Source organism: Clupea harengus, chromosome 22, assembly GCF_900700415.2.
Source record: "Clupea harengus chromosome 22, Ch_v2.0.2, whole genome shotgun sequence".
Classification (NCBI taxonomy): domain Eukaryota; kingdom Metazoa; phylum Chordata; class Actinopteri; order Clupeiformes; family Clupeidae; genus Clupea; species Clupea harengus.
Window position 1 is genome coordinate 10,156,968 of NC_045173.1, and position 25,268 is coordinate 10,182,235.

At 44.4% G+C, this 25,268-nt stretch overlaps 1 protein-coding gene across 1 annotated transcript in view; it reads right to left on the reverse strand.

The window, feature by feature from the left end:
- Positions 1 to 25,268, reverse strand: part of glra3 (glycine receptor, alpha 3) — a 59,015-nt gene that overhangs the window by 20,189 nt on the left and 13,558 nt on the right. The window contains exons 2-5 of the mRNA XM_031559369.1: positions 15,726 to 15,853; positions 13,758 to 13,825; positions 3,663 to 3,886; positions 2,946 to 3,028 (exon numbers count right to left, since the gene is read on the reverse strand). Coding sequence (XP_031415229.1) covers positions 2,946 to 3,028; positions 3,663 to 3,886; positions 13,758 to 13,825; positions 15,726 to 15,853 — 503 coding nt within the window. The remainder of the gene's footprint in view (positions 1 to 2,945; positions 3,029 to 3,662; positions 3,887 to 13,757; positions 13,826 to 15,725; positions 15,854 to 25,268) is intronic.

The window sequence follows — 25,268 nt, forward strand, 5'->3', positions numbered from 1 at the left end:
TCGTCCATAATGGCAACGCCAGGAGGCTTCGCCAACTGTGGCGGATAATAAACTAGTGCAAGGCCGACAAATGAAGACAAATTATTTCTCATAGCATTAAGCAGAGCCATCAAAATATCCCCAGGGCCAAGACTGTGCTGGAAAGGAGATGGTGTGTAAAAATGTTTAAATAAATTATGGGAGATGTTAATTAGGAAGAGGTTTCTTCTCCTTTCTAATTCATATCCAATGTCCATTTGGTATGTGTTTGACATCTTAGACCATAGATTGGCGGTCCACTGGGTGCGTTTGCATAGGATTTTGTAATTTCTATGGAATATTCCAATTCTGATTGACTGTTTTACAACTTCATTGACTAAGCCTCTTCCATTTGTATTATAAGAATAGCCTGTGCCACCATTCATTAGGTTAGGTTAGGTTAAGTTTTTGTTTTGTTGTATTATTGTCATATAGTTCGCAAAATTTTCATTAAAAAAAAACTATAAAAGCTATTCTCACAGAATTGAGGCTTTGAGGCACAGTCAAGCACCAATCCTCGCCAGTCATCCTGGCTGATCTAACTTAAGAGTTGCATTTATCAGGGTGACCTTCTGCTGAGCTGTGGGTCTTTGCGAATGCTTGTCATGACTAGGATCACTTGTCCAGCGCAGCGTCACTCTAGTGGTGCCCATAACACAGCTGCCCTGGGCACAGAGGGCAGTGGAGGAGGGAGAGGGGCTCTCTCTAATAGGACATTTCACTAAAAGCCTCTGCCCTGGCATAGACATAGTATCTGGGGAGAGCTTGAATGAATTATTGCCACATTGCTAGACTGGAGTTTCCTTGCAAATGTAGGTACTTGGCACGACTTCCTGGACACTTCGAGCGATCACGTGCACTAGGTAACTAGCCATAAAGCACTCTAGTTGTAAAGCTTAACATTCCTTAAATGGATGGGGAATGCATCACTGCCAAAGAAGTTCCGAGAGAGACGTATGGTATTATGCATTATAGTTACTACTCCCATTTACACGGGGCATTTCCCAACGAGGGACCACTTGTAAACCTGTGTTTCACATTTTTAAATAGTTTCTCATCTTAGATGCATGCCCTCTGAAAGCATAATTCATGGATGAATGTTACTATTTCCGTAGTCTCACAGGGTCAGAAGTGACTTCAGGAGAGTAGTAGAACAAGAGCAAACAGCTTGGAGAAAAATTGTGGCATTGAATACCATAGATAGTGGGTGGGAATGAAGCTGGCTTTCCACCTAAAACCCACCCACAACTTGATAAAAACACCAATCACTTGTTGTTTTCCGGTTGAATCTAAACAGCTATTCCAGTGAGTTTGTGCTCATTGACATGGGGTGGGCACATGCCCAGCCAGCATAACATGACCAAAAAAATCAACAATGTGGTGTCTGCCAGTGCAGTTGCATATTTTGTATATTGGTAAAATGGGACCATCCCCCAGAGGAGGTTGCATGACCCCCCCTGGCTACTCTGAGCTCTGCCATCACAAGGATTAGAATGTTTAAAGACGCTCCAAACATGAATCACATATTGTATACACACATCTATCTGTCAGACTAAGGCTTTGTCCAGACTGCCGGCCCAAATCTGTTTTTTGGCATATCCAGATTGTATCCAGATTGATGTTTGAAGGTCTGGACAGCAAAACGTTTTTTTTTTGCGTCACTCAATGACAACGTCAAATCCAGAGTGACGGAAGTACTGGATTTCCTGCTGCCACTTGCAGAGGACCAAATAACTTATTAACGCCTATGTCGTTACCACAGCAGCCCCCACAGATAAGTCAGTGATGTCTGGACACACAAATCCGATCTGATCGCTTGCTAATAACAGCGCGGACAGTCTAAAAAGATCTGATTTTGAGAAACAAATCCAATTTGCCTGCAGTCTGAATTTCAGGGGTAATTCTGTAGCTGTAGGCCTACTGCTGAATCTGTAGTTACAGAGGGCTTTATATTCTAAATACCAACAGTGAAGTATAGTCTGTTCATTGTAGCTCCTTTCACATACGAAATATATCAGATAAAACAACACGGAAGAGATAGAAAATTGTCATTCCCACTCAGTTTTCCATAATGGTAAAGTCACAGGTGTTGTGTATTCCCACCTGACGTTATTACGGAATACTATTGGGTGTGACCCTCCATGACACATGTAGAACATGCAAGACCGACAAATCCAGACTGTTGTGAAAAGCCCAAGATTAGACATTAGCTATGTAGCCAGCAATATGGCACCAGTCGAACGGCATCACGTCTCTGTTGAGCGAGTTTTCTTCCTGCTTATTAACATTTGATTTGTGCACTGCATCATCATTTTTGTAAGCAACGTCACGACTGGTAACAACAGTTTGATCAAATCGTTCCAATTCCTACCGGAGCCGTGTCAGAAGATTATCATTAATGTTACAAGGCTGCCAGGGGATAGATTAATGGTTCAACTTTACCATTTGGCTCCCATTCCCACACAACATGAATAAACGTCATTCAGTGTGAGCGGGAATGGGGTGTATCTGTTATGTTCCTGCAACAGCTTACATTAAGGTTGCGCAACTTCTCCTCAACTCTTTGCCTACTCCTAAGTAGTTACATAGCACCTTTAAAACAGGATTTTCCAGCTGTTTTTCCCTCTCCGAGTCTCCTGAAGGATGAACTCAGGCAAAAGAACATATTAATATTCTCATACGAGGTTTGCTGGGGCACAGCTGAGTCTCCTGGTAAGCTAATCACACACAATGACGTGATCTAGCCTGACAGGCCCAGGTAAATCTCATCAAATTTCATCCAGTGACCTGACTGCAGCTTTTGGCTGCAGTCAAAAAAAAAGAAAAAGCTGCGCACAGGGATGAAAATGCCAACCTAGTGATGTGTTCAATCTGAGATCTTACATAACAAGCTTGCACTGATCACAAAGGCAAATTAGGGCACTCACAACTCTCCAGCTGCATAATGCACGTTTGCGAATCCATGGGAAAATTTTTCAGATCCATGGGGCATGACAGAGTAAGTGTCAATCTGTGGGAGAGACAACAGAAAGAGAGAGAGAGAGAGAGAGAGATAAATGAAACATGAAACCAATACAGAGAGCTTTGAATAGATTCTACCACAAAAAATCTGCTTTGAATGGGAACATGAGTGATTTATTCAGTTATGGAAAAAAACAACAGTTCCCCAAACAGCCGCAGTCTTGTGTGTCTGGTCAGGTCTGTGGGATTTCAGCAGCAAACTGAAACTGGTTGGCTAATGCAGAGGAAGACCTGGCTGACAGCAGCAGATTGGATGCTTTAATTAAGTTTCACCGCTGCCCTCGCGTCTTCTCTCCTGAGAGGCTGGGCAGCCGGAGAAGATTTATCCTCCTGTCATACCTCTGTAGCCTTCCATCACGGCTGGGCTCTTCTTTTTTTAATCACAGTTCTTTTCATTCAACCATTGACATTAACCCAAGAAGTCCCTGTGTGCATTCAGATTTACATGGTGTGACACCTCCTCCCACACCCTACCTCTCCAGCCATTATGTCACACTGGAGATGAAAGTGAATGGTGCGACAGTTAATTCTGTGTTAAGTGGTGGACTTGTTTGCTCGCATGATGGCTTCTTATCCGACAGCTTTGAGGGAGATAAGTGCCTGAGCGGGGGAAATCAACTCACCTGATGGAATAGAGAACGTTGCCGTTCTTGAATATTCTTAGGAGCTTGTTGTCTGTGGTGACTTCGTGGAAGTGGGCACCTTTCTCGTTAGCGAAGAACAAGTCGGGCTTCCAGATGGAGTCCAACATGGATGGGTCCAGGTCCAGGGAGTCGTCAGGGTACTCGCTGTACGCCAGCCGAGGGTCATTCCACTGCTGTCGCAGAAAGATGTTCACCCTGTAATCCTGACCGAAGACAATGAATCGCACATCAATCATTCAGTGCAATCACAATATCATCTGCAGAGACAGAGAGACTGCTACATAGCTACCGCTATGTTGGCACAAGTAATTGCTTATTTGGTAATGCCTTAAAAGATTATTGTATACCTTTGTTGGTCTGTCATTGCATACATACAATTTTGCATGATTGACATACATGAAGGATTTACTGTATGCCATTATGTGTCTGTCAAAACCATAGTTAATCCAGCACATGGGATTCTTTGACTTTGACTTCAGAGATCGCTGTGACTCTCTATGCGTGATATTGTCTCTGCATGTCCGAGTAGCAGATATTAAATATTTGTGCAGAGAGAGGATATTACTGAAAGCCCAAGTTTGAGTATCTAATCCAATCAATGGTATCAACAGAATCCAATCATCCTTTGTCTAATCGTTAAGTAAGCCCCACTGCCTCCGCTATTTCAAGATGTTCATGCCCAGAGCTGATTAAAACAAACTGTTGGCTGGATATTAATGACCCATAAAAGAATAGGTGGTACAACTTGGATGCGGTGTAATAAGATGCCAATCAGTAGTGTTTAATCAAGAAGAGAGCTCTTTAAGAGAGTCTAAACTGCTATTTGACTTCTTGCAAAGAGAGAGAGAGCAAGGCGGGGGGGGGGGGGGGGGGGGGGCTGTTGTTGTGCCACAGTCTTGTTTTAACTATAAATTAAATATAAGTGAAAAGTAATAAAAGCCAGATTGGACAGGACCATGATGAAATATTGAATCTGTAGCAGCTGTTTTTCAATTGTTTGGAAATAATAAACCAGCAAATGTATTTATAGTAATATGAATTTAATCAATTTAATACATTTCAGAACAACAATGAAAAATAAGATGTTAAGATGAGATTAAATGTATGAATCTCACTGCATTTTATATTAGTTTCTGTGACATAATTCAGATGGCAATGAAGACTAGGGTTGTTGTAATAAAACATGACAGTGCCTCTAAGAAGGGGGGGGGGGCTCTTGCTTTCGACTGTGGCTCTGGGTGAGGATGTGACTTCGGTGTCACAGTCCGTCCAGCTGAGACGTTTCCATTAGAGTTTATTAGAAAGCCAGCATGTTTTTTTTTAGAGGGTGCCTGGATGACACTCAGCAGGCAGCGCAGGAGGGGACAGTCCACGCTCGGAAGGAAGACAGAGGGAGAGAAGGAGATAGAGTTCCCTTCTGAAGCAAACACATGGCACCGATACAGGGACAGGCCCAAGAGAGCTCTTCAGGCCCAGGCTCCTCAGGAGACGCTGGCTGTCAGAGGAAGAGCCTGTGAGACGTGTGGTGTTGTCAGCCAGGGGTGGGTGGCTGAGTACATGGGCGAGGGGGGAGCTTGCACCGTCAAACTCAGAGCTAATGCGGTGACACAAACTCTGACTGCTCTGTGCACGCCAAGAACCAACATGACCCAACATGAACCACACCCGTATCAAAACAGCCAAAGCTCCCCACAAAGCCTGCTACGCACCTGAAACACTTCCTCCTAGTCACACAGCACCTGTTATCTTTTGTAGTCTATCATTTTGAAAAGCTTAATAAAAAACAATAAACAATAGCAGGACAATTATCAGATGTTTTCATTTTCAACAAAACATGTTCTGCTCTTTTGTGCGGTTTGATTTTTTCTAGCACTTTCCGCCATGCACATCTGCTGCCTCCGAGGGCAGCGAGGAGCTCCAGTGTTCTCCTTGGCAATCTCTTGACATCTGCCGTGCTATTGTGTGCTCAAGCAGGGCTGATCCGTGCGCTTGACGGAATCCCGGGCCTGTCCCATTGATTAATCAAACCTCCATACGTGCATCCTCATGAGGTCGTAGATGCTTCACCACAGACAGATGGCTGCAGTGCGCCCAGCGATCTAAAAATACTTGCGCCTCACTTGTAGTACCAGCAGAAATAGAATGCCACATATGTACTGTAAATATGTACACATCTATGCATGCAATGCTGAGACACCAAGAGGAGAGGGAGATGGAGGGAGAGGGAGAAGGAGCACACACATGAGAGAGAGGGAGAGATACATAGATCGATATATAGATCGATATATCAATAGATAGATAGATAGATCGATCGATATATCAACAGATAGATAGATAGATAGACAGATAGATAGATAGAGAGACAGAGATAGACAGATAGAGAGAGAGAGAGAGAGAGAGAGAGAGAGAGAGAGAGAGAGAGAGAGAGGGCACTCATCAGAGTTCTGTACTTTAGTAGACTTTTTCCCCCGAATCACACATGACAGTGGGCTCAGTATCCCCTTCCTCATTCCTCCCCTCCTCATGTTCTGTCTCTTCCTGTCCTCTCTGCAGTGTATTGCTCTTTCAAGCCATTACTTTCTTGGTCACCCACACGTGGATTTAACCTTTTTCACGCTTGTTGAGTCTCCAACCGCCTGTCATGCTGTACTTGCACCTTGAGTGGCTTTCCATGTTTGTGTGACTCGATAACACACCAATGAGGCCATGTTTTTTTTTTTAATACACGTGTTATTATCTAGTGTCGTGAAATGTGTTTCAATCCTCCTGGGGTCCTTGTGCCTAGACCTTCGTCGGCCAGACTGACTAGCATGTCTGTCTTGAAAGACTGTTCCGTGATTTTCAAAATAAATGCTTGGGGGCAGATGTACTAACACGTTTGCGTACGCTTTAGGCATTTTCATCACATGGCAGGGACGTGCGGTCATATGAGGCAGGTGAGGCAGAGCCTTAAAAAAAAAATTATAAAATAAAATAAATATTCATATTTCTCTACTAATCTGTGGTATAGGTGTAATTTCTGCATGATTCCAATCATTTCGAGCATTTTTATAATCAAAATCGCTGAATTCGCTGAATTTGCGCATGTCCTATTCAAATAGACGGGAGAAAACAAGGGACGTGCGGTCGGGTGAGGCACCATGTATTGTCTATGGGAGATAGTGAGGCAGTGCCTCACCTAGGTTGTGTTTGGATTCTTAGATAGCTGTCTAATCCTTGATCTCTTGTTGGACAGGTGTCTGACGAGAGAGGTCCTTTCGGGGAAAGGTATCTCAAAAAACGTTGATTTCGAACAGTCTATTAAGATAGGATGTACGGCAACATGACGCTGTGTCATCATGCTGTGTGTGCTTATTTGCTAGCTAGCAGCTACTGTTAGCGACCTGGCTAACGGATACATCGCTAACGAAACAGACTATTTTTGTTAATCAATCATGACATAAGTACATAGTACACTGTTTATTTCTCGGTAACTTTTTAAAAAAAATGACCAAAAAAAAGCAAAGAAACGTACATCGGTGAATACTTTTGTGGAACTTCGACGATTTCATCCGCCATCTTTTTTTAAATTTGTCTCGCAATGGCGCAGAGAGTTATGGGTAATACCTGCCGCCATAAGAGAGCAAGGCAGCTCAGATGCTCTCTTGAAAAATGACCGTTATGTGACGTATTTCAAGGTATCTTACTAAAGCGGAAGAGAAGGTTTAAGACATTTCGAACAGTACTTGCTCTCTTACTAGGGAGGAAGGAAGGAAGGAAGGGAGCATTTTAAGCCTATTCGAACAGACCCCTAGGATTGCGCAATCGCTCCAAACTGGGTTTTGTGCATGCGCGCACATGCGTAGAACCTTTGAGCTGAGCTCAAAACGCATTGAAAAATCATGTAGGTGAGGCACACAGTACCTCTGCCTCAATGAAGGGGGCGTGCGAGGGCGCACCTGTCGGGGTTATGCTAGGGGAACGTTGCTCTTCTTCTACACTTCTACTTGGAAAATGGAAGATTTTATTGCTAAGCTGAAGCGGTTCTCAAAACTGGACTTTCAGTCCAAACGTGAAATGTTCAATGATGGGAGACCAATGCCGGAGCTTACTGCTTTCCCTGTCATCTCTTCTCAACGTGTGACAATGTCTGGAATGTAAATGAGACCGAAGAAGTTTGCCTGTCAGCAGTAGGTCCACTATGCAAAATTACCATCACAATTTGTAAACTTTTAGATAGATAGATGCAGTGAATGTCGACAACTTCGACATGTAACGTGTATTTTCTATGATTACTCTGTATTGTGTTGGTTGTAAAGCAGTTTTGTCAATCGGCAGAAAGTTGATTGTATTTTTCACTTGACTACGAGGTTCATTATATATACACACTGTGATTAGCTAGCCTGACGATGTCATACTCATAATTCTAGTCAGAATATGAGTCTGATACCGCTCCGTTGGGCTGTAATTATGGGGCGTGTTTCAACCAAACCAGGAAAAAAAATGCCTCTTCGCTCAATTGGATATATCTAGAACCAATCAGAGCAACGTAGTATGACCATAACGTAGACCATGGGGCCAGCTGATACATTAAACTTTTACCGGATCCCGTAGGAAGGACGGCAAAAACATCTTTTCGATCGACAAATGCCTTGATCGCGTTTATCTGTTCCTCTTTCAAAATGAATGTGCTGTCAATGTCTTCTAAAACAGACTCGAATTTCCACATTTCAGCTCTCCAACGGCAGCCATGTTTGTTGAAAACGAATTCACCCCAAAAGCTCTTTGGTGACGTGGTTGATTATGTTAGGGTTGATCATCTGTCCATCATCGTATAAAGCCCGCCCTGACAATTTGATTGGTCTATCTATCTCCTCACAGATTTTTGTGAGGAGATAGTTTCTCCTCAACGGAGCGACACCAGACCGAACTTCCCGACCTAAATTTTTGTGGGCGTGGCTAAGTTCGTCTGGCATCCAGGCTAGTGATTAGCTATAGTTCGCTGGGAACTTCCCATTCCTCCCGTTCCGTTAGCTACCGTGCTGCCATACTGAACCTGATGTATTTTATCATTTTATTTTACTTGTGCAGATGCTGCGTATGCCAACTGCTGTTTGTGTATGATACAGGTATGTTGCTCAAATAGCGAAATGTGTGTGTAATATGTGCATGGTTGTTCGAATTGTTTGTGCACTGGTTTACTTTTATTTGATTAATGTGTTGTATAAAATGAGACAGAAGAAGTTTGCCTGTCAGCAATGCTGCCTATGCCAACTGTTGTTTGTGTATGATACAAGAATTAAAGAACAAAGCAATCGCAGTGTTCGTCAGTCCCCTGTTTGACCACCGTCACAACCGTCTCCGGTTGTGTGTTTAGCCGTATAGCTTAGGTTAACAAGTCACTTGTGAGTTTAGTCGTATGACTGTAAAATTTTGGTTAACAAGTCAGTTGGGTATTGAGCCGTATAACTTATCACAATTAACAAAACAAAAAAACGATTGTTTAAAAGTCCTGGTATTAGACAATAACTTGTATGTATACATGTCTATGTTTTAAACAACTAGGGGCGACAGTGGTACAGGAGGTAGATAAGTCGTTTAGTAATCAGAAAGTTGTTAGTTCAATTCCCTGTCGAAGCGTCCTTGAGCAAGACACTGAACCCCTAATTGCTCCTGATGTGCAGTGTGCCATCAGTGTAAATGTAAAATGTGTATACATCCTTTTAAGTCGCTTTGTATAAAAGCGTCTGCTAAATGACTAAATGTGAAATGTGAACTAGATACCGGAATGACGTAATCACTTCCGGTTTCTGTGCCTCACCGGCCACGAACCTCACCGCACGTCACTGTCACATGGCATGGTATGAACGAACAGACTGCACATGGTTATGGTTAAAACCGCATTCTATCTGCCACAGGAGCGCAGAATGACAAGTTGCAAAGTTGAAAAGCAATGACAAGTTGCTCTGGATATGCATTCATGGAAGGGTCGTGGGGAAAGTTTGCGGCAAAATTATGGGAGGGGTTGAGCAGGGATCAGTCCACTGGGGAATTTTGGTTATGTCTTTTTATGTCTTGTCATCACTTTTGTATTCACTTCATCCACTTCCCTATATATAGCTGCCTGCTACACTATCGATTTAGTTTCTCATAGCCACACAAATAGTCCTAGTCAGGATTTTAGTGGTATATAATTACTGCCCTAAATTATCTCTCCGTTTGATGACACCTTGTTAGCATGCATCTATTTCCTGATTGGTTTTGTTTTCTGTCAGTCATAGGTTCTACGATTCCACTCAATTGTGCTTCCATTCAAATCTGCCCACATTTCAATTATCCTTTTCAGTTGTAGACGGGGCAAATTACAATTGAGGTGGAGACATGTATTGATTACGGGATAAGATGCAGGTTTAATACCTTCAATGTAAAATGGAAGGACACAGTGTGCGCTTTCCGCGGACTGTCCAAGCTCCCCAGCGTCCGTACATCTGGCCCTTAGTATTGGGGGCACTGTCAGAGTCCTGTCCCATGTATTACATAATCAGTATGTGAGCAGAGTCAGATGAATAAGGACCAATAGGAATATCTGAGAGCTTGGCTTCAGGCAGTTATATTATAGAGAAACTCTCCATTAGTGTTGTTAAGAATGCAAATGGACTACATTTTAAGCAATACAGCAAACACATTTCTTCTGTATTAATCACAGAAAAATGTCTCTGGCCTTGGAAATTATTTGTGTGATTGCCTTTTGTCCTAAATATGTAACTTGCTTTGAGATAAATGGTGGTGTTCCTCTAAACATATAGAGTACTTATAACATGGTTTAACACATGATTGTTACCTGTTGCGTTCAGTGCTATGATTTTTGTATACCACTACTTTGCAGGTCCATTATTATTGTACAAGTGTTTTGCCAGTTTTACCATTGCATCCTTTTCTAATCATTCGTGCTTAGCTTCTAGACCTAACGACCTGCAGGTAAGATGTCATGACTTGGTCACCAAAATGAACAAATAACAGGTTTCTGCTCAACAACCACAGATGCAAAAACCATAAATGTAAAAGTACAGCTTAACTGTTTCTGTTCGAAATGATGGGTAAATCATTTTAACTGCTGGCAAACCTGTTATAAAAGCACTTGAGGCAAAAGGGAGAGGGGAATTATACCACTGCTGTGGACTGCTGTGGAGTAAAGTGGTGTGATTTCCATATATCACTGCCATGCATGTGCTACTGAATTTCAAATGTATTCTAGCGACATTCTTGACCCTCTCAGACCTCATTGTGCTGTGCCAAAGCGTGTGGCATGACGAGCTGACCACTGGCACCCATGCAAGCTCAGTTGCTCAGTTGCTCACTTCCAGAGGCCCATCCCTGCTCACCGCTGGATGGTCTGGGCATTACCATCGCATCAGCTGTGCAGATGAGCAGCGATGGAGGGTGAAGGCTCTGAGGGCATCTGTGGTTCATCCATGACAAGGGAGAGGCGTCGGAGAGAAAGACATGACAGAGATGAGGCCAGAGCGGCTCTTCGAACTGCAACAGCTGGACACTTTGTTCATGGTGTCTTGGGTGTGTAATTTGACATTTTGGAGTAAACCGACTGCAGGGTCAGTGTTCATCTATGATGACCCGAGTAATCTCTCTCTCTCTTTCTTTCTCTCTTTCTTTCCCTCTCTCTCTGTTAACTGTGTCACTGTTAGTCTCAACAGATCACTCCTTTTCTCACACTTAATTTTCTCCCGCTCTTTTCTGTCATTCTCGCCCTCCTCCTGTCTCTATCTTTGTTGTTGGAGTTGAGCTTGACTGGCTTTTTTCAGTGCAGTCAAAGGCAGTGACCTGAGGCTGGACCCTGATGTTCAGTGATGCCATGTGCTCTTAATGCTCCATTCTTGCTCTGTCCTGGCTTCAGGGATTACATCACCGCCTTTGCAATCTCTCTCTCTCTCTCTCCTGCCCTCTCTCTCTCCCTCTCTCTCTGCCAGATGGCAGAGCTGTGCCTTTAAGAAGTGCTACGGTAATCCAGATGTGGCATATGGAGGAAGCCGGCCAGAAGAGAATCCCTGTGCAGCAGTCTCCCTCTCCCTCTCCCTCTCCCTCTCTGAGGCCTCCACTCTCCACCTCCTGATTTCTTTTGTTTCAGAGAAAGAAAGAAAAACAACTATATAAATATGTGTGTGCCTTACGTCCCCAAAGCCACTCTGCTGGGCTGGAGGAGTTACCACTCCACTACAACTGAATGATCTCCTCAAAGTCCCCCCTCGCTGTGCTGCCAAACGGCAAGTCAAACTTTCCTCACGTCAACTCTCCCGAGCACACACCGGGTTCCGTTTTTAATTCCCAGTGCAGCTTTAGGTTAAGTCACTTCACATTCCATTCCACCACATGGCTTGAGTGTTTGAAAAGAATGAATTTCCTTCATCATCTGCTGAGGCTTTGGACCACAAAGCAAATCTAACAGCTGTGAGCAAATCGCAGAGTGATTTGCAGCGCGGGGCTTGGCAGTGGTGTATTTATGAAGTGTGAGTTCTCGGAGCACTGAGGGGAGCCCACGCGAGCACTGGCTCGTCAGAGGTAATTACTTCACTCAGAGTGTCTTCTCTCTCAGCATATATTTTATTCAGATGAGGCTGAGGAAAGTACAAAACAGTGCTGTGTGTGTGTGTGTGTGTGTGTCTATGTGTGTCTGTGTGTGTGTGTGTTTGCACACTTTGTGACATGAGAACTTTCAGACTTTGTGCTGGCAGACTGTCACAGATGACCCAGCAGCACATTTGTCTCTGGGTGCGTGTGTATGTGTGTGTGTGTGTGTGTGTATGTGTGTGTGTGTGTGTGTGTGTGTGTGTGTGTGTGTGTGTTTGTTTGCATGTTTTTGCCATTTACCCCCATGGTTAGTTCACCTGTCTGCTCTTACTGTTAACATAGCTCAACATCAATAACAGGCTTGGAATAACTCTCCTCAGTGTCATCCATGTTTCCAACAAAATATCGTCTTGACAACAGGAATGGTGCTCAGTTCTTTCTCCATTGGCTCCTATTGCTTAGCTTAACACCTTCATTAATGCAAAAGTTTACAATGTTTAGTTTACAATGTAAATGCATAGTTGAGACAATATCATTGTTTTGGCGCTATGTACATAAAATTGAATTGAATTGAATTGAGTTCAAATGAATTGAATTGAGCAGTCCTCCTCAGTTAGACTGTCATTCAGATAAGAAGTTTTCGTAACAGCTTAATAGTGCTTAATTAATTCATCAGGTCGTGGGAACAGAAACGGCCTTATGTAATGCTTCCCCAGGGGCTTGCGGGGGAGGACTGAGGGAGGGGTGGCGATGGATGCATGCTCAGGATACGTGGCATGCTTGTGTCCATGCTGTCATCATCTGCGTGCCCACACCACCACCACAGTGCCCACTTCCTGGGGATGCCCATGGGTCATGCCCTGGCCTGGGGTCTACCGCTGACATGAACATGCCCTCTGACTCATCACCAAGGCATGCCAAAGCTGTGACATTCCCAGATAAGAAGCCCCTCCACACACACACACACACACACACGCACACACGCTCACACACACACACACACACACACACACACACACACTCATACACACTAATAATAATAATAATAATTCATTTTTTTATAGCGCTTTTCTAAATACCCAAAGTCGCTTTACAAGTGTGAGGACAAGCAAAACAAGACAACAGTAAAATATAAAGAAAAGGATCGAACAAAACAGACAAACAGAACATTATAGAAAGAAAAGCTAACATATAAATCTATTAGTGGAGGGGAGGGAGCAGGGGATGTTCAGGTGAAGGCGAGGTTGAAATGGTGAGTTTTGAGGGATTGTTTAAATAGTGCTATGTTGGGAGCCAGACGGATGGGGAGAGGGAGTTCATTCCAGAGGGAGGGTGCAGCAGCAGAAAAGGCCCTGTCACCCCAGGTCCGGCGCTTAGTCCTCTACACACTCACACACATTACAGCATGGATCCAACTGGGGTTTGTACCCTAGAGCTTACTGTGAGAGGGACCATAGAGCCACAGTAGGACGCTGTTGTAGTGCAGTATGAGAAACTGTAAGATTGACTCACCATTGTTGTTTCTGCAATAGACCCAAAGCTGTTGATGAATATGTTGCATGACACATTCACCGGAGGACCTGTACGAAAAGACAGAATGAACAGTCCAGGTTTGCTCATTTAGAAAACTCTCATCTTCTTTCATGAAGAACACATTCTACTCTTGAGGTTCCCCACATCAGTCGCAGTCTGCAGTAGTCTGTCTACGGCTCATTGTGACTTGGTAAGGAATTACCTGGGGGCTCATTTACTGTAGTGCTGCATTATGTGGATGGTTCATCATGGTTCACTTGATGAAGCATAGTGAGATCATACAGAGTAGGCTGAAGTCTTTCTTTATATATAGTCACAAAGTAGTGAAGCTCTACAGATGCTGCGTGGATGTGAATCCATCCTTTTCAAACAGCCTCCCTGTAGGCATCTCACAAACACCGAGCTGCTGAAAGCACTACATGGGTGCGGACGTGTCTTTCAAAGACCAACTGCTGGTGCTATTCATATCTTGGGCTCTGAATCCCATTCTTATGGGAACACTCTGATGGAGGATCGCATTTGGAATACTTATGTAGTGGGCTATTTTAAATTGGCAACATTTAGCATACAAATGCAAGAAATATAAGCTGTTTTCAATAGCATATTTTTCAAACAGATTGGAATCTGATCTCAAAATGAACTAATATGGTAACCTTTAATTAATAATATTTTACTGCAAAATTTGGTCCGTATTTCAACAGTCTAATTACAGCTTTGATCCTGGTCTTGAGTTAATATGAAGACTATATTAGTTCAGCTGGTTCCGGGCAAAACCGTGTCCCCCATGAACACAGCATGTTGTCACTATGCATAAATGATCCAGTAAGTGACCCAAGGATGATTAGCTCCTTATTCATGGTACCAGCCTCTCTGGTGGCTTGGACTGGTAACGTGTGATTGCTGTGAGCATGTGGCCATATTGAAAGGCTTTGTCACAGATGATGGTTTAAAAGCATTGCAGTTTGGGTTGCAAATTGAGGTGCAGATGTCATGCTGGTAGAGCCGATCGAGCTGAACGCACCGCTGGCCCTCACCTGCCGCCTGCCTCTGTCAGCATTCACAGATACTCACATGGGCTGATTTTATTCCATCTATGTCCCCCTGCCTCCTCACGCTTCACCCACCATTCCCCATTATCTGCCTGCTGCCTGAGTCCCTGTCTAGCTCCAAAGGTGATATATATGGATCCCCGCTCATGCATTTCAGACACATACGCACTTCACACTGGAATCCTGTTAGGAGTGATGACTTGCACAGGACCCTTAGCTGTCAGTCTTTAAACAGTGTGCTGCCAGGCCTTTGTCTGCCAGTTTCCATTTTCTTTCTTTTTTTTTTTTTTAAATAATAATAATTTGGAGGGAATAGCTGAATATGGGACCCTGGCTGTCAGTGTTGTGTGCAGCTCAGGCCAGGAGTGAGGCAGGAGCCAGGGCTGGGAGCCACAGAGCCATCGTAGGGAGTGCTTGGCTACATGGAGAGTAAACACCGTCTGTCCCCTTTTCATTCAAGCTCAGTTCCAGGCCAATCCAGTCCACTGCAACTGACTGATAAGTATGGCAAAATTCTAGTTCTACACAGGACAAGATGTTGAATTCCTAGTGCTATTGGTTGGGGACTTCAAACAGAGGTCAATCCAACATGGGCTGTCTATAGCCCACAAGTGCTAAACACAACAACATGACTGCCAAACACACAGGACCTAATCAGCCGGATACAACAACAACGACAACAAATCTGTGAGCATTTGTGAGGTTTTTAAGCAGCCACCTTCCCTTATCAGTGTGTCATTGAATTAGACACAAACGAAATAATTCTTACTTCACTCTCATTCAAATGTGTGATTTCACCTGTGCAGATGTTTGTGAAATGCACTGATGTTAGGTGATGCAAGACGAAGCAGAAGATCGGATTTAAAGATTCCTGAAAAAGACACAAATGTGACTGTACCTTTAAAGTTGGGCCTGATTCTTGCGTCATAGCCAGAGGTCCGTCCCATTAGCTTGTCCAAGAAGTCAGAGGGTGACATGGGAACTGCTCTTCCCCGAGGGTTGTCAGGCTCCTTTGATGCCACCAGACTAGTGAGAGAGAGAGAAAGAGAGAGAGAGAGAGAGAGGGAGGAAAAAAGAAAAAGTGCAGACAGATGTTTAGAAAACTCACTATGACAGTCACCCAGGCCAGACATGGAATGGGCTGGACTAATGCCATCTGACACCATTATACATATTCAGGTCCTTCTTGCAGGGCCATAATCTTAGAAGAGAAAGTACATTTCTGTTCAGGGCTGGACAGCATGAAGAGGGGATGGGTTAGAGAGAAAGAGACACAGTGGGAAAAAATAAAAAGACAGACAAACTATCCTCCTCTTCTCCTCTCCTTCCTAGCTTCTACATCTATTGTGATATACAGTACATGAGACCAATCTCAGGCGGTGTGAAACAGTAAGAGTCATAGTTAAAGAACTCTGGGTATGCATGGCTGATTAAATAAGAGAGTGACACATTTCAGCACACAAGTCGTCAAGGAAAGTGCATGAGTCCAGTACAGTTTACTGCATTATAATCATACAAGGTTATACTTGCGCAATTAAGTATTTTCCATGTGTGTTTTTGTGTAGAAAATAAGATATCTTCCAATTGTGGTTTATACATGTACCTTGATAACTGTATTGGCTTTGTGGATGGTTTCATGCAATGCTCTGTCAGAGAATTGCTATAGTCACAGTCAACTGCATAGTTGAGAGTTGGGAAGAAGGAAATGGTTTAGAACTGGCTTATAAACATACAAATGACACAACAGAGAAGGGGAGTCAGTAAGACGGCATTGCATCGTAACTGGTCAGCGTCACCTGTGTCATGTCACACAGGCAAAATCACAATAAGTCATCATGATGTCACGCTTATGTACACACTTGCTTGACTCAGGTAGAAAATACTCTTGGAAATGAGGTGAGAGTTTACAGCCACCGAGTGCTCTCTCTCTCTCACTGCCCTGCCGGTGCCTCTGAGGCCGGGCCGTGGGAGTGTAACCATGGCTAATGCTGTCGGCCATGTCTCTCAGCGCTGTCTGCCTTGTGCCCAGCTCCGCTCCTGTCTAATTCCTCTGGGGACTCAGAAACTGTCTGACAGCTGCCCTGAAATCTGCAGGCTCCTGGGAGAATATGCTGATGAAGCCAGGTGGCTCTGGCAATCACTTCATTCATTTTGTCCTTACGTGTGTGTGTGTGTGTGTGCGTGTGTGTGTGTGTGTGTGCATGCCAGTGTGTACACTGTGTTATTGTACACTGTGTTATTTAGCAGACTTGATGTCAAAGCTTGCCTTTTTGCAAAATTAAAACTATCCATCCACCACTTTTCAGCTCTGATCCAAACATTGAATATAGAATCCTACATGCCAGGTTCTTAAGCATTCCTTCTTTCCTAGATATTGTTTATGGCTGCAGTAGTCCGGCTGTGTATTGTTTTGAGTATCTACACAAACTGAACATTTCAATGCAACATGACAAATCCACTCAAGCTTTTGTGTAAAACTGGCTTGATTACTCCATTCTATTCATGTATTTATAGACAGTGAATAAAAGACAGAGGGCACCTTTTCATCTCTGAATGATCTTCATAGAATAAACATGTAAAATGCCCATCTGTTGATCATATGCTTTTTTTCAACAAATGGCTTGAATGGCTGGAGAAAAATCTTCTCTGGTTCAATCAAGAAATCCTGCTTTTTGTTGATAAATGGTGCGTCCAGTTCCCCAGTCCTAAATCATTTCGTGACTAGGTCGCATGAATTTCCATTGCGGTGAATTACAAAGTCAAACCCCTAATAATAGTCTGATACAGTCTGATACATCTGCACAGTTCTGCCATACAAGTTGCAATAAAAAAAAAAAAAAATCCAAACATAACCTCCAAAGGGCATGTTGGTCAAAATGAATTACATTTGCTTCAGGCTAAACATGTAGCGCAAAATTAAAATAGATAGAAGCAGGGGGAATAAACAAAAACGTTGCCAGAACTAATTACCTCAGATTAGCAAGGAAGTGCTTTGACTCAGAGAATGTAGTGTGCTTTGTGCAGAGCTTCTTTTCATTTAGAAAGTTTGCATGCATTTACACTTCTGTAACCCGTAGAAATACAACACTGAAACAGAAAACAGAACATACACATCCCAATAACTTTCTCTCCGCTAAGCTTAACTTTGTCTCAATCTTCATAATATTACTCAATGTAAACATGTGTGCTCCCAAGGGAGTGCACTAAATTACAAGTCAATAAGGTCTACGAAATGTGCCACTCAGGTGCTTTTACACAGTTGTCAGCACACAGCCGCAAACACAGGGTCAAAAGTCATCCTCAGGAACTGGGATTAGATGTCATTGTGAGAAGGTGAATTTCCCCTCCCCCACCACAATGGTTGGGTCTGGGCTCCCCTGGGTCAATGGTTGGACCTAATTGAACCAATTAAGCCCAAGTGGCTGTGCCCTATTTAAAGGGTGCCTCATTCCATGAGGAGGGGGTTCTTTTTGGAGAGACAGGCATGAGAGGCATGCAAAGCGTATGAGCAATCCAACACTTACCTGCTCTGAGGAAGTGTTTATCTAGATGTGTGGATAGTTTCTGTGCCTAGTTTCTGTGCCTAATTTCTGTGCTTGATTTTTGTGCTTAGTTTCGTGCTTAGTTTTTGTGCCTAGAATGTGCCAAGCAGGTGCCTAGTTACTTGAATACTGTGAGTACTGTATGTATTTTGTTTTGGGGTCAACCTAAGAGGCCCTTGTAAATAAATATATACATTTTTATACCATCTCCTGCACTGTTTTTCCCCACTTCATCACCAAGTCCAGTCGCCACATCCCAAAAACGTAAGGGTGACTGCCTCGGTCCCTCAGTCATGCTGAGGCTAGGCTACTCTATTATAGCATCACTGATGCTGCAGCCAGCCCTATGCCCTGAGATAGAGATAGAGATAGAGATAGAGAGAGAGAGAGAGAGAGAGAGAGAGAGAAAGTTTTGCCCAGCTATGCTGTTCCAGATCATTCCTCAGGGTTTTTCTGTCATCTGTGCACTTACATTTACAGTTATTCTCTGTATCTGATTATTGTGGTTGGTTTTTTTGTTTGTTGTTTTTTATTCTTTGTCCCAAACAAGCGTCCCTCTCTCAGAGGACAGCATCCACGAAGCAAGCCAAAGTGGGGGATTATATTGCTAAACTCATTCCGTGTCTTTGTTTCCCTTCTCTTTTTTGTTTGTTTTTTTGGCTGCATTGCTCTTTACTGCAAAATTGTGTGGTAACTGTCATATGACTGAGTGCTGTCGGCAGTCCAAACCAGGGCAGTGAAACATGGCACAGCTCCAGCTCAGACATTTGCATCTGCCACCTGGCTCCATGATCCAGCACACAGCAGCCTCGTTCGCACTCCAGTGCTGCACATTCCCTTCTGTGAGGACAGCTCAGCCATGTCACAACTCGTGCTACCACACATTTGGCTGCAGGGAATGAAATCGCAAAGATTTATTTTTTTTCTTCTCCTTCTTTTTTTAGTTTTAACATAGGTAATTACAGAGGAAGCGAACACGATTATGTGCCAGGATCCGTTCGAGGGATGTAAACTAGACAAGCCGTGAATGGGAAATTCAGTCCTGGCAGCTGCGAGCTGTCAGGAACTAAAATCGACCTATGTAAACAAAGCGTGACTTGTTTTTTCTCTCTCTCTCTTTTTGATTACGTTGGCTGTTATTGAGGAGCTAGAACAACCTGCTTCCACCCCTCCTTGATTCATAATTTTCTTACCCTTGTAAAGGCCTGTGCTGAACCATTTCCTGTGTTTGGCAATGTTGACAGCCAAAGCTCCACCACTTGTAACAGTCACTCTCGTAAGAAGAACACAAACTACTGTACATTCTAAATCTACACCATCTACAAATAGCAGGCTGTGCTCCTGCTCTCCTCTCTCTCTCTCTGCCTCTCTTTCTCTGTTTACAATGTTCCCCAAGTCCGAGGGGTTTGCAGACCGCTGTCTGCACTTCAGCATGGACTGTTCCCGCCTGCTGAAAGCCAGCTGCCAGGCATCTTTCCCCCCCTGAGGAGGAAGCTCTTCTTCCCCTCAGGGAGCACTGAACTAGACAGGGTCGCTGCAGTCAGTCTGTTTCTCCCCCCTGAGGTTTCCCTGGGTGAAGTGTGGCCACGGCTATTCTTTTTAGTACACTCTCTTCCAGAGTGTGTTTCCTCTCTGCAGTAGATGTCTGCTACATGCTCGGCTGCCTGGCTGGCCCCCGGTGCCTAAGGCCCAGGCCTTTCCATGCTGTGCCCGGATGCTTCTCAACCCCATGGCTCTCAGAGAAAGCATTCCCCCTGACATAAAAGCATACAGTAAAGTCACCCACAGAAGCGCACACACACACACACACACACACACACACACACACACACACACACACACACACACACACACACACACACACACACACACACACACACACACACACACACACTCTCTCAGTTAAATCTGCCTCTATCGCTATGGTCACTGGCACAGTGAGACAGTAGCCATGGCAACATCCCCGCAGGGTGGGCTGCCTTGGTCAGTGGAGTGACGCAGCCGGTCAGAGAGGCTCAGCAGGCTCCAGCGGCTCGATCGCGAAGGAGGATGGAGGCACATGCTGGAAATAGAGTGTTAGTGGTGCAGGAGATGGAGCAGATATGGTGTGTGTGTGTGTGTGTGTGTGTGTGTGTGTGTGTGTGTGTGTGGGGTGGGGGTGGGGGGTTCTTCACGGGTGAACAAAAACTTCCCCTCAGAGCTGAAACACGCAGTTTAATTCCCCTTCAGTGCACTCCAAAAAATCGGAGCAAACAAGCTCCCCTGGTCACGCTTAACCAGCCATTTACACTTTTGCCTGCCACTGGGAGCTGCTGGTGCCTTGGCTAAGTACAACAACACACTGGCTCTGCTAGCCTGACAGTCAGTGGGGCATTTAGCTCCAGCAGACAGTCAGCAGACAGAGGTGCTCAGCAGTCTCTGGGGATGGCTGCACCTGACTCAGCACCTGGAGGCCCACTGCTGTGGAGAGAGGAGGGACCTGTGCAGACTGCACACACACATTACACCACCATACCACACCACACCACACCTCACATAGTACACTCCAGCGCAAGCTTCCACTGTCTCTATGTACTTCTTCTCTTTTTCCCTCTCTCTCTTCATATGTTTGTGTTTGTGTGTGTGTGTGTGTGTGTGTGCGTGTGTGTGTCTGCATCCTTATGTACTTACTTGTTGCCCCCCCCCCCCCCCCCTCCCACACACACACACAAACACACACACTCCACGAAAGCATCCCGCCTCTCTTTCCTCTTTTTCCCTGTCTTCCAAGGATACCTCCAGGCTTTCCTGCTGCAGAACCATGTGGAAGAGGCAGTGACAATCATAGGGGAATGACAGAGCATCCCAGGAATCTCCCCCACCTTCTCTCCCCCTAACCACCACGGCGGAGTGAGTCACAGAGGTACCAGAGGAGTTCTGGAGGGGGTTTGGTAGGGGAGGAGGAGAGGGAGGAGAGGAGGAGAGGTGGAGAGCATTGTGAGATTAACTGAAAGCAACAGCGTGCACACAGCACAGCTGGAGGAGGGATGGTGGATTGGGGGCTCGGGCCCACTCTATTAGCTCGAGACGCCCCGGCACTGTGCAGCGCGCGCACACACGCTCCCATGGTGCATCGCACCCGCTCACTCCTCCTGCAAACAAGCACTAAATAATTACACACACCCTCCTCCGTTTATTTCAGTTCATCTGTGTGTTTGTGCCTATTTATTCTCTCTCCTGCACACACACACACACACAGACACACACACACACACATACACAGAGCAAACTGCAAGCAATAAACACACGTTGTTCTATTTTCACAAACCCTGACACACTTCCTCCACCGCAGTGATACCCCCCCCATTACTGGCACAGTAAGAGTAGAAGATAAGCCGACAGAGTTGCTAAGAGGGTGTCTGAGGGGTGTGAGCTTGTATCACATGGTGCTCTCTCTGCTTCCCTCTCCAGCTCATTATTGGCCTCATTCAAACCTGCTGATGTGCTGCCCGCTTCCCTGTGATGTTCAGAACTGTCGCTGACCCTAGCTGGCATGTTTATACTGAGACCAATCTTATGGCTTAACGTGGGGTCCAGTGCTTGGGCCACGGCAAGGTCAGGAGGACACCCAGATCGATTACCTTCCTCGTACGTCTGGCTTTTCCTCACAGAATGCTTCTCTTATAAGCCAGGTCTGTTGAAAAGCACAGCTTCATTCACAGTGAATTCTCTCTTGTTTCTCTTTTTCAAAATGTCTTCTTCCACTTCTTTTATTTCTCCATTCAGGTGACACATCTTCTAAGGCAATGCACCAGTGTGAGAGAGACAGAACAATCCATCGTCCATGTGTCACACCATAAGGGGCTTATTGTGTACAGTAACATTTGGTGCCACGGAATTCCATCACCACTGACAGCACAGAAAACTGGAGGTTGGCAAAACAATGTCATCAGAGAGGAAGAGGAAGATGAAGAGGAAGAATCCCATTGGGCATGGCGTGATGTGGTGCTGCCCGAGCCCTGGCATCAGATGGAGGCTCCCATCCGCTCCCTCCTCCCAAACAGACAGCAAGAGTGTGAGAGCGTGAGCCCTGCCCCACAGCGCTCTGTCTCATTGGCCCGTCTTTGCCAAAGGGGCCGTGGCTCAGCGGCCATTCACAGCTCAGTCGCCATGTGTGATACTGTTACTAGCCCGTCATTACAATTTACAAAAACACACTGACACAGACTCGTGTGCACGAACACACGCACACACACGCACATGCACCCTTACATACACACGCACATAAACTCAAATGCTTATATACATAGCACTCTCTGTCTCTCTCTCTCACACACACTCCTGCTTTTTAATGTAATTAGCCACCCAGGGCCCTGAATTTTCTGGGTGGGCTGTCTGCACTGTGGCTTTTCTCTGTTAATGCTGTTCCTATTCTGTTTGTCCTTTGCGGGAGAGGGAGTCCAGTCCCCCTCCTGGGTGCCTCTACTCCACACCCATGGGACTTCTGTCCTTGTGAGGCTTCTTCCTACCAGCCACCCATTCTGTTCCCTCTCACTATTGCCCACCACTGGAGATCTCTTCTCACAGTGTCTTGGCCAAACCGCCATCTGAATGCTGATATGCAGACTTGTTGCAGCATTTTATTTATTTATTTGTTTAAACATATGATGACCTGGGGACGATCATGAACTAATCTGGGACAGTGTAGTCAGACCCACAGATTGTTTGTCTTGTGTTTAAATCCTTCTCAGTTTTCACCTCTTTATTAAGCAGAGAACAACAAGGTAAACTAGGTCGACTGCCACTTGTGTAATATCAAGACGTTAGGAATACCTTCACAAAGCATTATAAACACATTCATAAAGGGTTATACAAAATAATGACTGCACTCAGAAACCTTTACAGTGTTATAGTATAAGCCTTTACTGCTTGAAGCATCAGAATGTTTAATAAATCTTCTTTAACCTCTTGATAATGGCACTGATGACATCTTGTGTTAAATGCTGTTTATTCCATACAAATGTTCATAATAATAGTTGTGCTGGATGATAGTGCTTTATGAGTCATGTCTATTTATAAATAGTTATATAGTTTGATTTTAGTCGCTATAATGAATTATGAATACTTCATAAACATTCATAAATGTGTTTATAATACTTTATGGATACTGATACCTAATGGCGGACGCAACGGACTTTTGTCATGTTTTGAACTGTCAACAGAGACGTCTACAGTCCTTATTGTACATCCCCACATAACTCTATGAACTGGTTCATCTTGGCTGGCGTGTGTGGAAGCATAGGGGTGCACACTTTTCGCTAACACCACGCCAAACATTTCACTGCACTCATTAATTTACCGTTGATCAAAATCTCCGTTTTATTGCCCAAATGTTGTTTGACAACGTACTGTTAAGTTGCCTTTGCATATAGCATGTTTGTAAGAATGACACGGTGTACATACCGTGTTTGTTCAATGGACAATGTTGGAGGATTTCCTTGCCGCCATTACATCTTCCTTGTTTTTTTAGGAAGTGCGCTCCCGTCCAGGGGCAACTTTATGGTTTGGGCAGGTTCGAGAGGAACTTGGTTTCGCCCACGCGGATTCAATTAACTATAGGGTTGTTATCATTATTTTGAAGGCCCGAGGTTGTTCAAATTATTATCGGTACCTTTTTAACTTTGTTTAAAGTGTATTTCTTCTGCCACTTGACATCACCCCTCAGCTGTGAGGCCAATATGGGTGAGTTCAGTTACCTGTTAAAAGGGTTAGGGTGGTAGTAGTAAAGAGGCTTCTGTGCAGAGAGCTTCTTGGGTGAGAGTTTGGTTGTAACCAGTGGTGTAGTCCAGGGTATACGCAGGTATACGGAGTATACCCACTTATTTTTCAGTCAGCATTGCGTATACCCAATTCTCAAAACAGGGCGTTTATCCTTTGCTGTATAGGCTGCTTAAAAAAATTGCAAAATTAAGAGTATACCCACTTCTCCAGGGACCATTACACCACTGGTTGTGACCTTAGTCTATGCTCTTCTCTATCAGCTTCAGAAGTGTGAGGTTGATATCAGTGTACTGTCTCAGTTTAGTGATAAGTGTACTAAACTGTAACACTGTCTGTACATATACAGCTGTTTGTAAATATCTTTTTGTTTTAATTTATATTCTCAGTCTTTTTGTTTATTTTTTACTTCTTGGATTATGCACCTGGTGGAGGACAAATAAATCTACAACTACAGAGTCTTATCTCCCTGCTGCCTTTTGTGCCTACCCTAAAAGACTCTCGACACGGTTACCCTTTGACAGTGTTTCTCAAACTTATATACATATTGGTTCAAGCAAGGTGAAGTGAAGGATAGTTAATTAAGTTAGAGTTAGTGTATTAGCAATTTATATAGTTCTTCAGTGGTTGTTTACATTTAGTAACAGTTTGGAACTAAAATGGTGTGAGTGCTGTGACAAGCTCAACTCCTGGGTGTTTGGGGTGAGATGACAGGCTGTGTCTGTGGGTGTGATCTCAGGTGTTTCTCTGAGTGCTACCTAGACTGTCAACATCTAAGGTATCTTGTGCAGTACACTGGAAGTGAGTAGGTGTGTGTGTGTGTGTGAGTGTGTGAGTGCGTGCAGATGTGAGAACGCTTTCTGTGCGAAAAAATACCAAACACTCAGGAACCCACACACACAATCTCATATTGACAAGCCCTCACAAAAACACATACTCTCACAAACAATCTCACCCTGACAAGCATGCGCATAAACACACACTCCGAGTGAAAGTGTTTGTTCAACACGACAAAGGCTCTATTTCTGTCCCCTGCTGTTTAGTGGGGGGATTTAGAGGTCTCAGCTCTGGTGCTTGGGATCCGGTGTCTTTAGCTGAGACTGATAAACACGAACTGTGTCACTGTGAAGCGACAAGCCAGC